The sequence below is a fragment of the Triticum urartu genome, chromosome 3 (genome assembly GCF_003073215.2).
Source record: "Triticum urartu cultivar G1812 chromosome 3, Tu2.1, whole genome shotgun sequence".
Taxonomy (NCBI): Eukaryota; Viridiplantae; Streptophyta; class Magnoliopsida; order Poales; family Poaceae; genus Triticum; species Triticum urartu.
This window is the reverse complement of record NC_053024.1, coordinates 91,106,909-91,121,780: the sequence shown is the minus strand read 5'-3', so window position 1 is coordinate 91,121,780 and position 14,872 is coordinate 91,106,909. Positions and strand designations below refer to the sequence as shown.

General features: G+C 44.6%; 1 protein-coding gene across 1 annotated transcript; it reads right to left on the bottom strand.

Moving 5' to 3' along the window:
• Window positions 1-1,123: 1,123 nt before the first annotated feature.
• Window positions 1,124-10,925, bottom strand: LOC125543042 (ABC transporter G family member 31). The gene is made up of 24 exons (XM_048706286.1): window positions 10,451-10,925; window positions 9,868-9,988; window positions 9,586-9,674; window positions 9,387-9,471; window positions 8,823-8,982; window positions 8,673-8,749; window positions 8,536-8,589; window positions 7,972-8,062; window positions 7,557-7,858; window positions 7,193-7,474; window positions 5,881-6,197; window positions 5,624-5,784; window positions 5,428-5,531; window positions 4,997-5,153; window positions 4,794-4,910; window positions 4,595-4,689; window positions 4,178-4,510; window positions 3,802-4,092; window positions 3,478-3,561; window positions 3,264-3,397; window positions 2,950-3,177; window positions 2,695-2,866; window positions 2,345-2,599; window positions 1,124-1,561 (listed from the first exon to the last, which is right to left on the bottom strand). Exons 1-24 carry the CDS (start codon window positions 10,762-10,764, stop codon window positions 1,289-1,291), a joined length of 4,296 nt encoding a protein of 1,431 aa, XP_048562243.1. The 5' UTR covers window positions 10,765-10,925; the 3' UTR covers window positions 1,124-1,288.
• Between the last annotated feature and the right edge of the window lie 3,947 nt (window positions 10,926-14,872).

The following is a 14,872-nucleotide window of genomic DNA, read 5'->3' as shown; positions in this document are numbered from 1 at the left end:
ACTGGGCATGCGATTTGTCCACACGTAGTACTCCTACTTGACCACTGACTGACTGGCCAGACCGGTGACTTACTTTGCTGGTGCGTACGCCTCGCGCTTGCTCTGTGCATGCATGCATGTAGGCGGCGGCTCCGGGCCTGTCGCGTTCCGGCACGCCCTTAAAGCTGATGGATGGACTATGCGCCACGGAAGAAGGGCTACGCGGCGCCGTAGGAAACCCCTACGCGCGCGCGCTACGCTACCGTCCACGTACCGAGGGCCTCTTGACACTCGTCAAGGACCAGCCAGCAGCCACCGGCCTCCACTGGATCGGATCGCCATCTCTTGGTTGGTTTGGCTCTTGCATGCATGGCAGCATGGCGCTGACCGCTCGAGACCGATCGAGCACGCGAAGGCCGCATGCATGCATGCAGGGGCCACCGTACAGGCTACATGGCTAAGCGGCCACACGGCAGTGATCGATCTTCTTATCACCGGTCCGCCGCTGCTGCAGGTGCTGCTGCAGGGCGCGCAAGAGCACAAGTTGTAGGTCAGTCAAATACGCCATGGAGCCGACCCAAGTGCGGCAGCCTAACGATCGACGGCGCCAGGGCAAGCGGACAAAGGTTCGGCCCTGGCGTATTGGTTGTTGCCTACCGCCCCCGCCGTGCCGTGTGTATACGCGCGCGACGTCACGCGTGCATGCGCCAACGACAAACACTCTCCACGTAGCTAGTATATTCTTCCGTCACGATCAATCAGGCTGTAAAATAGATATACAGTACTAGTACTGTAGTATAAAGCCGGGGTACGTGTGTGTCTTGATCTGTTGCGTTTACGTGCGTACGTGCCTGCTGAAGCGCAGAGAGATGCTATGCTATATGCTTCTTGTCAAACGGGTGGTTCTTTCGCATCCAACGGTCAGGTCAGTGTCCTTGGATGGAAGCAGCCATGGCTGGATGGATAGATAATGTAGCTGCTGCTGCTGCTACGTCCAAAAGGGTATCAGGGCCGGACGACGGACAGCCCAGATGCATCGCCCAAAGCGGTCAAAAAAGACGGCCAGGTGTCGACCACGCACCGGCGCTCCCGGACGCGGCAAATGCTCAACGAATATATGCAGGCCCGCCCCGCCCCGCACGTATCAACAAACAAACCAACTCAAAGCCTTTGCTTGCTATACATGATAATACATACACTTCTTGTTTCAAATGTCTCTCTCGAAATTATTTACGAGCTCTTAATTGATTGAACACATGCATGCTGGGTAATTAAGTTAAACTGCGCGGGGTACATTTGCTGCTGCCGATCATCTGCGCTGGAAGTTGAGGTTCCTGATGGCGAGGGCGAAGACGACGGCGAAGAGGACGCAGAAGCCGATCACCATCGTGGCGACTACGCCGAGGAAGTCGTGCCGGAACCCAAAGTGCTCCTCCAGGAACGCCACGACGGTGGTGGTTCTGATGCCGTCGGCCAGCAGCAGGGGCTGGTCCAGGTCGCCGAACTGGGAGGTCAGGAGCCCGTACAGCGTCCAGGACACCGGGTTGGCCCAGTAGTACCACCTCCACCACACTGGGATCAGCTGCATTATTATTTGGTAACGGAATCGTTAACCAAGCACAACAGGATGGTGCCGACTAGCAAGTGTATGATTGTTGTTCTGATCAGGTACAAGCGTGTAGATCAAGACAGGCAGTGTGTCTACCATGCTAAGCTGAATATACTTAAATTTGTTTATTTGTTTTCCTTAATGTTCGACAAAACTACAAAACTGTATCCATGTGCATGTGTTGTGCTGGTTCACAGCATGGATAAAAGAATGAGTACCCTATTTATTTGGAAGGAAAAGGAAAAATTGACAAGCCCAATGGTCCAGTGCTGACGCGGTTGTGTGTGCACAGTGATCGATCTTACTAGTGTATGGAAGCCCATATGGCCCGACACGTTCTGTACAGGCCAGTCAAACATATTAGGGCCCACCTATCACCAACTTGCCTTATCACAAAAATTATGTGATGTTTTCCTATTGCATGGAATTGCTTGTTCAACTCTACGGTGCTGATGAAACCCTTCTCCCAAAAAAATAAGAAAAAAAAACTCTAGAGTGCAAATAAGAACAAATCTTAGGTCATACGCACCAATTATTGGTTTGGATATTGTGCATTTCAAAAAATTCTCCACTAGAAGACCATACGACCTACTAGTATACTTGATTTTCCCAAAAGGCTTGCACTGGAAAAAACACCCTAGGACTCAACCATACCCAGATTGCCAAACGGAAACGGAACTGGAAGTCCACCGTAGGACGGAAGTTTTTGATTGGTTTCGTTAGATTCAAATCATGGGGGTGATATTCGTTCCATACCTTTCTTGGGATCATGAACCCGCAGAAGAGATTCCATAGCGTGTAGAATGGGGCGGCAATGATAGGCGCGACCATATGGTTTGGTGTGATCGCCGTTGTCATCATGCCATAAAAGGTGAAGTACAACAGAGTGAAGTACATGAAGAACAGGAACCACAAGAACTTCACTGCTGTCCACTCAAACGAACCCAGGCTGTAGAAAATTGTACCATAAACAAGTGACTGTACAAGAATGTAAGGGAACTCCACAGTAACCTGCCGAAGAACAATGCGTTAGAAAGTGCTATGATGATGAGCACTGGATGGATACACTGAGGGATATAGAAGTTCCGTATAAGAAATATATATACCAGAGAGAATGCGAAAGGTAATGCCGAATACATCCCAGCAGCTCGCTCTCTATATGATACGAATCTTTCGATGGAAATCACAGGCTGAACAGATGTGGCATTAGTGATTCCTATGAAAAGCACTGCTGCATACATGGCACCCATGGCATTGAATATATCATGTTGGGTCTCCCTGACAATTATAAAACGACATTACAGTTAGCTCGCTGTGAATATAATTATGGAAATCGGTGTCAGAACCATCAGATGACATACCTTCTAGATCCAAATTTCCAACAAATCGTCCCAAACATCAAGGAGATGATGACAGTGTAGAAAAACCGAACTGCGGTGTATTGAGGATTCCTCCAGTATGATAGGTTTTGCTTCCATAAGCAAGCAATAAACTGAGCACAGAATGGTTGAGCATACTTGGTAGAGAAAGTAAGCTCTTTCACTTCACTGTTCGGTTTGCTCAAGGCCTCGACGATTTCTTTGGTCTGCCTGAAATACAATAACACAAACAGGTATGAGTGACGGAAAAACAACTATGAAACACATAGTGCAATTAAAAGGGATATTGTGTTTACAGAAATAATTTCGACTGTCGATAGTATTCAGCAAAATCCACTCCAAGAATCTGCTCCATTTGTGTACTCGTGACATCCAACATCCATGCAGCAGGATTATAGCCATCCCTGATTTTAGGCACCCCTGGAACTGCCTGTTTGTAAACTTCAGAGTGTAAGTACAAAGGCCTTGTCTAAGTTTCTTCAGTGAGAAAACACACACTGCAGAACATACCTGGAAAAACTCAACCAGATTCCGCGATTTGGAACCCAAGGGACCAGCATATATGAGTTGCCCTCCACGCTTCATAAACAAAAGCTGAGGAGAATATGCATAAGTTAGGAGAGGACAATGGTGGAGTCATCATATATCCTTAACAGTAGCAGTACAAGATAAAATCATGTACAATACATATTATTAAGATAAATGGAACTTTCAAAGAGGTCATGTACATTCCATATTATTAAGATAAATGGAACTTTCAAAGAGGTCTGAGATAAAATTATTTTTAGGTGTCATATTCACTGTTAAAAACGGATATTTTGTGGAAAAAATAACCTCATCAAAGGATTCAAATATGTCGATGCTTGGCTGATGGATGGTGCACACGATTGTCCGCCCTGTATTAACAATATTTCGTACAGTTCTCATCACAATGGCTGCAGACCTAGCATCCAACCCTGACGTAGGTTCATCCATGAATACAATGGAAGGATTTGCCACAAGCTCCACAGCTATCGTCAACCTTTTGCGTTGTTCCGTAGACAGACCATTAACTCCTGGCAGGCCAACAAGAGCACCACTTAACGGATTCAGCTCAACAAGTTCCATTACCTCTTCCACAAAGGCCTATGAAAAAGAAAACAGCAAAGATCGAAAGGTCAACATTATGATGTCTGGAACAATGAAACATATAGCTTCAGCCAATGCATACCCTTTGAGTGTCATCATTGACATGAGAAGGCAACCGGAGGCATGCCGAGTATAACAAAGACTCAATCACAGTCAAGCAAGGTGAATGGACATCATTTTGTTCACAATAACCGGATATCCTTGTGAAAGTCTCTTGGTTCTTAGGATATCCAGATATAGAAATGCTTCCTTCTATGAGTCCTCCAGTCTTCCGGCCGGCTAAAACATCCATGAGGGTGGTTTTACCAGCACCACTGACTCCAACAAGGGCTGTTAGTACCCCTGGCCTAAATGCGCCAGTGACATCAACAAGCAACTGAAGGCGGTCTTCTGCTATCCCTTGCTTTTTCAATTCCTGCGAGCATAAGTGGGTGAATGCATAAATTATAATTCTTTTAAACATTTTTTTTGTCATGCATATGGACAACATCTGACATACCTCTGGTACATCAACGTAGTAGTTTATATTCTTAAAACACATAGAAAGGGGTTGAAAGGGTAACACCATGCCCTTCTGTTCCTTGAGCTTAAGCCCTGCAGCGCAGTGAATACGGACGATGGGAATCACACTTAGTAAAAGGTGAAAATATCTTGTGATGTAAGAGCTGGATTGAAATAATTCATTTATCTAGCTTTACCATTCAGTGAATTTGAATGCAGGTAAGATCTCAGCTCTAGGGCTACTCTGTCACTCCTCCTAGATTCCTTGTTTCGAATTGCATCCTTGGACACAACAGCTTGCATATTCCCAATTGCTGTCAACGATAATCACTTTGGAGAATGAGAAGCTATTTTGAATAAGCTCAAACTGCTTGGGTCTTATAAGGTAGTGTGAACTTACGGTTGAGAATTGTCAAGAACAATGTAAATAAGGCATTCAAAACAATCGTGTACCCTAACAATGCTCCTACTCCAATCCAAAACCAATATTTTTCCTTGAATAATCCATATCCAGTGAGTACAGCTTCACCTAATGTGATATTCTGATCTGCAAATGGCTGCCATCAAACAAAAGTAAATTAAGTATCAGTTACAAATACTGAACTATTATTCCACAAAAAAGAATACTGAACTATTTTAAGGCTAATTACAACTTTTCTTGGTAAAATGCCTTATTGTAAGTTCATGAGAACAATATACTATGTCTTAAGTAATTTGGGTTTCCACATTATTACACCCACAAAAATCCATGTGTTGTGTGTTGTTGTTGCGTACAACTAAATCAAAAAATATAACAGACTGCCTCGGAGAAGGATTAAAATCAAGTATCACCTTGCTCCAAGAATGCCCATGGAATTCATTTACCGATATAGCATTTTGTGCATACATCATAGGAGATATCCAGTAACCCCAAATCCACCAGACTGGTATGCTTTCTGTTAGATAGTCAGAAACAGGTTGTAACATGTTAGATGTATAGGTTCAAAATGTAACCGCAGGTAGTTGAAATTATTTCAGAGAAATCAACCTTTGGTTATGATGAATCCTCCAAGAATCATAACAACCAACAAAGCAAACGATCCAAAGGTATTAGCAACTATCATATTTCGGCCCAAAGATGCCATGACCCGGAAAAGAGCCAAAGATGTCTGGTGCAGAAAGAAAAGCAACAGAAATTGTCCCAGAAATCTGCACATCACAAACTAAGATCAATCTTGAAACTAAAAGATCTCTGAAGTTCTGAACAGAAAACAAAATTAACAAAGTCGATGTCATGTCAGTTACCTTGTGAATTGGGGATCATAACCAACCACATAATATGTTACAAGTGTCCACATTCCTGATTCAATAAGTGAGGTTGGAATGCTCAGGAGCCATGAAGGAAGCGTATAAGCCCACGGTGGATAGAAATGCAAATCTCTGTGCTTGTAAAGAACTGGAAGCTTCGCCACCAACATTGAGACTTCAGTAAAGCCGTTGAATAGAATCATCACTATTGCAAAATAGAGGGCTCCAAGATAAATGATACCATCATCAACTGAATCATGGTGCATTGTTGTTCGAAAAAATACAGTCATTGTGATGAGGGCCACAAGTAGAAGCTGGCACAAAGAGATCATGTCAGAACATCCTTGATTGATTGTGGAGAGAATTCATATGTTGTCATAATACTATGACATTGTCCAAGACGTAAACAGAGAACACTTGTCATATCAAACTTGTGACTGGATATAACAAACATTTAAGCGCAAATGGTAAAGTTACGGTAACCATTGCGCTTAGCCTTTCCCGACTCCGATAACAAATTCCGTCTGTAGGTGTGGCATTACTCACATTTAAGTATACTAGGATTGCATTTATACACAAACTAGGAAGAAAAAACAAGCATTTCTAATAACTCAACACTTTACATTTCAGAGTTTGTTATATAGTTGCCTTAGCAAGGCCAATATAGTCCTTGATTTGTACGTTGAGCCATGCATAGGCTTTCTGTGTCAATTATCAAATAGTGTGATAGCTACCCTGTGCATGTACGTATTGTATGATAATAATAGAAAGTCAGCAAACCGCAGTTCAGTTACAGCTGCTAAGGAAAATAGGAATATGGTAAGAATTCTGACAGAAATCTAGCACTTAATTTGGTGGACACTAATATTGAAGTAAGATATTACAGTTGCTTAGAGGTGTAACATTTTAAATAACTCTCACAAAAGAATATCTAACCGTTAACTTGCTGCCTTTTGGTGAACTGTCAAAGTCTTTCATTGACAGTTGGTTGGGATATATTAGTTTTTTAAAACAGGAAAAAAAATAAAAAGGATGTAGGTAGCACCACCTATAATCCAATAGTCCCTTTCACATATATCCAATTAAATGTGAAATGAAATATCTTCCATTCGAAAAACATGAAATCAGATAGCACATGATTTGTTTTCTTAGAAATTAATTTTAACGATTAATTCATAAAGAAAAATTGATATGCTCTAGTATACCACATTACACCGTGCAATTGCACAGGGCAATTGGCTAATTGGTTCTAACCTCTAACTCGTGCCATGGTACTAGTCTAGAAGATGCATCTCTTGGATTAAAGTACCTGAATGAATTTGAAGACGTAGATGAATGAGTTCCTTTTCATCAGCAGACGCTGCCACTGGAAGTTGGACTTTAGAATCTCAAGCCTCTTGACACCGTAATTTGAAGTTGAAAGAGCAGCCGGATGATTATGTTTTCTATTGTATGGCCTATCTAAATCATCATGCAGCCTCTTACCAATAACAAATGTTTTGAAGGCTTCAGCAAATTTTGTTACGGACACAAACTGGTATGGATAATCATATTGACACCAGTACTGCTGTTGATCTTTCTTGGACAAAACCTGCAGTGCAACAAACGTGAATATACCAGAAAAAAACCAGTTGGCATAAATGTACAAACATAGAAAGAGTGGAACTGCTTACTTCTTGCAAAAAATCTGCCACATTTTTCCTTTCAGGGCACCTGAATCCCATTGCAGCAAAAAAATCAGCAGCATATTCACGTGGTCCCTGGTATACAATTTGACCTTCAGATATAAGGATGACATCATCGAATAGCTCATAAGTTTCTGGAGCAGGCTGCAGCAGGGATATGATTGTAGTGCCATCCAGAGCATGTGTGGAATCCCTCAAGTACTTGATAATCTGATATGTGGTTGCACTATCAAGGCCAGTTGAAATCTCATCCATGAACAGAACACGAGCAGACCCAACTAACAATTCACCTGCAAAAGCAACCAATATTAGAACATAAATTCACCACAAATACCCCTAATACAAATGATAGTAGGATATCCTCCTTTTTTGAAATAAATAAATAACAGTAGCATGTTTCAACCTGTTGTTAGACGCTTCTTTTGCCCACCGGAGATTCCTTTGACCATTTCATCTCCGACAATAGTGTCAGCACAGATGTCCAGCCCTAAAATCTTGACTAGATCAAAATTAGCAATTCAGAAATCTCACCAGAATCAGGTAATCAATATCTTAATAGGATTGGTTCCCGAAAAGAACAGAAAAACGAAGCATCATGTGGCTGAACATATAAAATTCTCAAATCAAGAATATAACTACTTCCCAAAACATGGAAACAACCTTTGAAAATGAGTTAGTGAGTAACACTAGCACAATCTTGTGAAAATATACTAGTAAATTGCAATTTGCACCACCTAATTTGGTACCCATTTCACAAAATAAGAGTCATCTCTCTTTACATAACATCACGTATTCTAAGTCATGAGATAAAATAGTAAAAGTAATGAGATAAAAGAGAATAACAAAGCAGGACAGGTGCCAGATTATACATGCATGCTACTACTGACGAGTCCAAATACGAAAGAAAGGAAACATGTAAGACTGACCAAGCTAAAAAAAGCAACGACTGAAAGAAACACGTCGCTACCTTCATTACGTACTCAGCCACGAGACTCGTCTGTCTACCTTCAAGAGCCAATGCCTGAAAAGTAGTAGAAATTATGACACAGTCACAGACGAAATAGCGTGGGTACATCTATCCAAAGCTTGCTGGGTGCATCATACCTTCATGAATACATCAAGGTCCTCATCAGGCTTGATCCCAGCATTCTTTTCTCTCCTCAAAAGTTCAACGAGCATATCTGCAAGTCGGCGGTGTCAAAATGGAAATCATCAAGGAAAGCCGCCAAATGACATGGTGGTGCGATAACCTACCATACTTTATACCAACACCCTGACAGCGCCCAGCAAACTCCAGGGTTTCTCTGACGGTCATCTCTGAAGCATGCCAGTCTTGCTGACTTACATAAGCAGATGTTCTTTGAGGCACAAATTCGTTTAGATGGTGGCCATTGTAAGTAATGCTCCCAGACATCTGCAATTAGTGATGATGGTCAGTAATAATATATTGTTTCAGATATTGCACCTTGATTGATAGGTTCACCATACCTATCAGGATAGTTTTTTTTTTAGGAAACAAGAGGGGATTTCTCCCTACTGCATTTTTATAAACTTTATAAAATAATTTTACATAGTACAACAAAAGCAGAGAAGGCTTAGGGTAGCTAATAACAGAGTTCTGAACTTCTAATATGATAGGGATGAGTGTTTCCCAGATAATCATTTTCAGGAGCAGGATAATGCCAATCTATCTCTCCACTTATCATCAAGTGATACACACATACAGATTTGGTCGCAAGTGATCGGATAGCAAAGATTTTCCCATCATCTATGAGTAATGAGCATAAAAAAATAAATGTAATTAATCTGATATCACACCTTTAGTCCAGGACCAAGTCGACCGGCAAGTGCTAAAAGCAAGGTGGTCTTCCCGGAACTTGGAGGGCCCAAAAGCAGTGTCATTCTGCAGCAAGAAAAGAACATACAATTTATCCGAATTACTAACTTCTCTTCACAAAGATCTCTGTCAGAGCTTAGTTGATGCACCGGAAAAGCACCAGTTAATTTTCAATTGTACCTTGATGGGCGAATGATCCCATTAATGTTGTCCAATATAGGTAACTTCATTCGTCCCCCTCTGTAGATCCTCAGGTGCCTCAGAAATGCCTTAATTTCACAGAAAAGTAAAGTAAGAACCTCGACAGTACATTGGTAATTGCTCTGCTTTCGGTAAATGATTCACTTCACGGGCAGTAATTAAATCGTAACAGAAACCCGTGACCAATATTACTTTCACCTAGATAGAGAACTGGGAGGGATGGAAATTTGCAATTCCAGCTGTGTATCACGGGCCAATTACCTCTGTCATGTTGCATATGAAGTTGGGGATGGTGGGCAGCGCCCTGCTGCCGACATGCACGTACGCGTCCACCGTCAGGTCCTCGTACCTCACTTCGATCTTGGGGAACTCTATGTGCACCCTGCATCGAAGAACAAAACAAAAAGGATTCAGCACAAAGCAGAACCCAACAATTTTTGCGCTGGAAACCAAAGCCGATGCAGCTCGATCTAGGTGTGGCTGCAAATCTGCAAGCCAACAAATGGCAAGTCTGGGCAGTGGGGCCATTGTCAGCGGCTCCAGTTATGCACATCTAGAACTTTTTTCCTAGAACAAGCTCGAACAGAACGTATACAATCTTCTGCCACTAAAAAACATGCAGACGGCATGGAGATGGAGCAACCATTTTCAAGCAGCGGCTGGATGCGCCGGTTGGGCCCACGTGTCAGCCAATTGTGGCGGCGGCGGGACCCTGTGGTCAGCCACTAGTAGATTTGCAGAGCGCGCGCGCGCAGAGACCGAGGAAGGCACGCTGATGACCATGGTGCACCGACGCGGGAGCGAAAAAAATGTAGTATGCAGATGCACGGTTCGGTGTACTCACGCGTCGAAGCGGGCGCGTATGCGGCGGAAGAACTGCTCGGCGTCGCCGGAGTCGGCGAGCAGGCGGTCAACGAGCGCGGTGCGGTCGCCGGAGGAGAGGCCGGTGACGTCGACCTCGCAGAGCGCGTCGTCGCCCTCGACCGGGCCGCCCGGGCCGGAGGCGCCGGGCGCGACGGCGGGCGACCTGAGCAGGCCCCTCCTGGCGCGCGCGACGGTGGGGAGGCGCTGCAGCGCGGCCCAGCGCAGCGCCTCCTGCTCGTCCTCCGCCTCCCGCCACGACCCCGACCGCGAGAAGGGCGCCTCCGCCGCCCACATCGCCCCCGGCCCGCCAAAACCCTAGCCACTGCCCGCTGCCCTCTCCTCCTCGCCGCAGCAGCTAGCAGCAGTAAGTAGGAGTAGCTAGCAGCAAATGGTGGCGGTGGCAGGGGTGGGTGGTGCGGTGGTAGGGGGATTTATGGAGGGGCGTCCTCGCTCGGAACAGTGGCAATGGAGGTGGGGGTGGGCTGGCTGGCTGGATCCACCGACTCGCCGCATTTATGGGCGCCGCGCTCTCTCTCCTCGCTGTGCAGCGCAGTACTACTCCGCTTGTCTCTCTCTCTCGCTGATCGTTGGGGTTTTTGATCGGGTGGGGCGGAAGATGGGAAAAACGAGAGAGGGAGGGGGAAAGGCGACAGCCTGCCTTTCGGGTTTAGACCGTTCGGTTTGGTCCGTTTGGGCCACCAACCCGTGCTGCAAGTACCTGCGCTTCTAGAAATTTACTAGCCCGTTTAGTTGCTTATATATACCAAACCTTACTCTTTCACCATGCCTTGGCCTATCTAGCCCGGCCAGCCCGCTAAACTGAAGTTTGACAAATATACTCCCTTTGTTCCTAAATATAAGTCTTTTTAGATATTTTAAATGGACTACAATACGAATGTATATAAACATATTTTAGAGTGTAAATTCACTCATTTTGCTTCGTATGTACTCCCTTGTTGGAATCTCTAAAAAGACTTACATTTGGGAACATAGGGAGTACCACAGTCTGTGAAGACTTGCATCTTTTTATGACATATCGTTGAAAACCGAGGAGGTTCTGCAAGCGATAAATATGCACACTATTTCATCCTTGATAAAATGATACTACAATTGTGATGATCTCAAAAGTTAGTCCGCTGAAAAAGGTAACCTATTTTAGACCGGTCAGCTTGTGTAATATGGTATATAAAATCATTGCAAAAATGGTATCGACTCGTTTGAGGGTTTTTCTGCTAGATATTATTAGTCCAACTCGAAGTGTTTTTGTGCCTGAAAGAATGATTACGAACAATGTAGTAGTGATTTATGAGTGCTTTCGTAGAATAAAGAACAAGAGCAAAGGCAAAGAGAGTATGTGTGCTATCGTAGCGATCCAACCTTAAATGGTTGAATCTCTGTGCATAAGTGTCATCCCTGAATCGATAATGCTGACACACACAGTACTTGAAGAATTTTTAACAGAGTGCAATCACACACTTATTACATCGAATATCTCAAAAAGAGCACTTATTACAATAATATGGTTGAAGGCCATCTAATGAAGATAACAGCGGAAGGCTTCGAAGGCAAAAGTGAGTCCATCAACTTCAACGGCATGGCTGAGTGCAAAACAACGACCTAGTGCACCTTACTCTTCGTCTGAAAAGTCTGCAACATAATACGTTGCAGCCCGAAACGAGTCAGCACATGGAATATGCTGGCAAAATAACACTGTAGAGCAATGAACAACAATAACTGCTATCACTACATGCATATATGGCTGGTGGAGGCTCTATGGTTATCATGTTTGTGTAAAGCCAATTTTTCCCTACTACAAAGGAATAAATTTTATTTAGCTACCAAGTTGTTTAATAAAATATTGAGAAGGTTCCTCCAACTCAATCCCAATTAAAAAGTAATTTAACAGCCCAACAAAATTAATTGAAGTGATGAGATCAAATCAATAATTCAAGAACCAGATACTCGAGATGTCCATAATCGGGGACACGGCTAACCATGATTAGTTTGTACACTCTGCAGAGGTTTGCGCATTTTTCCCCACAAGACTCGATCTCCTCTGTTGTATTTCTCGCACTGCATGGTGTTTGAGAAACGGACGACCGAGACACAGTCTTTCCGAAGAGGTCCCCTTAACCGATAGATAGGCCGGTACACCTACAATCCCCTACATTTGCTAGCCCATCATGGAAAGGTTTCCCACAACTTACTCAACTATGCCAGAGCCCATAATGGCTTGTGACTGCACACGAAAGTTTCTAGCATGAATAATCTTATGATCCCTTTGAGTCTGGGTGACGAACCATAGAATGATCACACGAGTACTCCGGGATATCCCAGGACAACGCTGGATTGCTCCAGGTGCCCAGACCACTGGGTACTCCACGGTGCCTCAACCAATCCACCCAGATGTGTATTAAAGTAGCCACCTTAAGTTAACCATTATTTAACAACTCTCACATCTGTCATGGATACACTCAACCAAACCACGTCTACGAGCATATCATAGTAGTATAAGCATAACGTAGAAGTAACTCCCAAGGTTTGCATAAAGGATAATAGGTTCTACCTCATCAACTACTTTCCAATACCCACATGTTAAGCAAATCCTACTCATGCAATGTTTGAGGGTTGAAACTGTTGGAAATATGCCCTAGAGGCAATAATAAATTGGTTATTATTATATTTCCTTGTTCATGATAATCGTTTATTATCCATACTAGAATTGTATTGATAGGAAACTCAGATACATGTGTGGATACATAGACAACACCATGTCCCTAGTAAGCCTCTAGTTGACTAGCTCGTTGATCAATAGATGGTTACAGTTTCCTAACCATGGACATTGGATGTCGTTGATAACGGGATCACATCATTAGGAGAATGATGTGATGGACAAGACCCAATCCTAAGCCTAGCACAAAGATCGTGTAGTTCGTATGCTAAAGCTTTTCTAATGTCAAGTATCAATTCCTTAGACCATGAGATTGTGCAACTCCCGGATACCGTAGGAGTGCTTTGGGTGTGCCAAACGTCACAACGTAACTGGGTGGCTATAAAGGTACACTACAGGTATCTCTGAAAGTGTCTGTTGGGTTGGCACAAATCGAGACTGGGATTTGTCACTCCGTGTAAACGGAGAGGTATCTCTGGGCCCACTCGGTAGGACATCATCATAATGTGCACAATGTGATCAAGGAGTTGATCACGGGATGATGTGTTACGGAACGAGTAAAGAGACTTGTTGGTAACGAGATTGAACAAGGTATCGGGATACCGACGATCGAATCTCGGGCAAGTATCATACCGCTAGACAAAGGGAATTGTATACGGGATTGATTAAGTCCTTGACATCGTGGTTCATCCGATGAGATCATCGTGGAGCATGTGGGAGCCAACATGGGTATCCAAATCCCGCTGTTGGTTATTGACCGGAGAGTTGTCTCGGCCATGTCTGCATGACTCCCGAACCCGTAGGGTCTACACACTTAAGGTTCGATGACGCTAGGGTTATAGGGAATAGATATACGTGGTTACCAAATGTTGTTCGGAGTCCCGGATGAGATCCCGGACATCACGAGGAGTTCCGGAATGGTCCAGAGGTAATGATTTATATATGGGAAGTCCTGTTTTGGTCACCGAAAAAGTTTCGGGTGCTATCGGTAATGTACCGGGACCACCGGGAGGGTCCCGGGGGTCCACCAGGTGGGGCTACCTGCCCAGAGAGCTGCGTGGGCCAAGTGTGACGGGGGACCAGCCCCAGGTGGGCTGGTGCGCCCCCCCCACCAGGGCCCAAGGCGAAGAGAGAAGGGAAAAAGGGGAAACCCTAGGCTCAGATGGGCCTAAGGCCCACCTAGTGGTGTGCCCCCCCTCTCTCCTCCCTTGGCCGCCCCCCTAGATGGGATCTAGGGCTAGCCGCCACCCCTAGGGGTGGAAACCTAGGTGGGGGCGCAGCCCCTCCCTTTCCCCTATATATAGTGGGGTTTTGGGCTGCCATACACACGAGAACATCTCCTTCTTGGCGCATCCCTACCCCTCTCTCTCCTCATCTCTTGTGGTGCTTAGCGAAGCCCTGCTGGAGTACCACGCTCCTCCACCACCACCACGCCGTCGTGCTGCTGCTGGATGGAGTCTTCCCCAACCTCTCCTTCTCCCCTTGTTGGATCAAGGCGTAGGAGACGTCACCGGGCTGTACGTGTGTTGAACATGGAGGTGCCGTCCGTTCGGCACTAGGATCATCGGTGATTTGGATCACGACGAGTACGACTCCATCAACCCCGTTCACTTGAACGCTTCCGCTTAGCGATCTACAAGGGTATGTAGATGCACTCTCCTTCCCCTCGTTGCTAGATTACTCCATAGATTGATCTTGGTGATGTGTAGAAAATTTTGAATTTCTGCTACG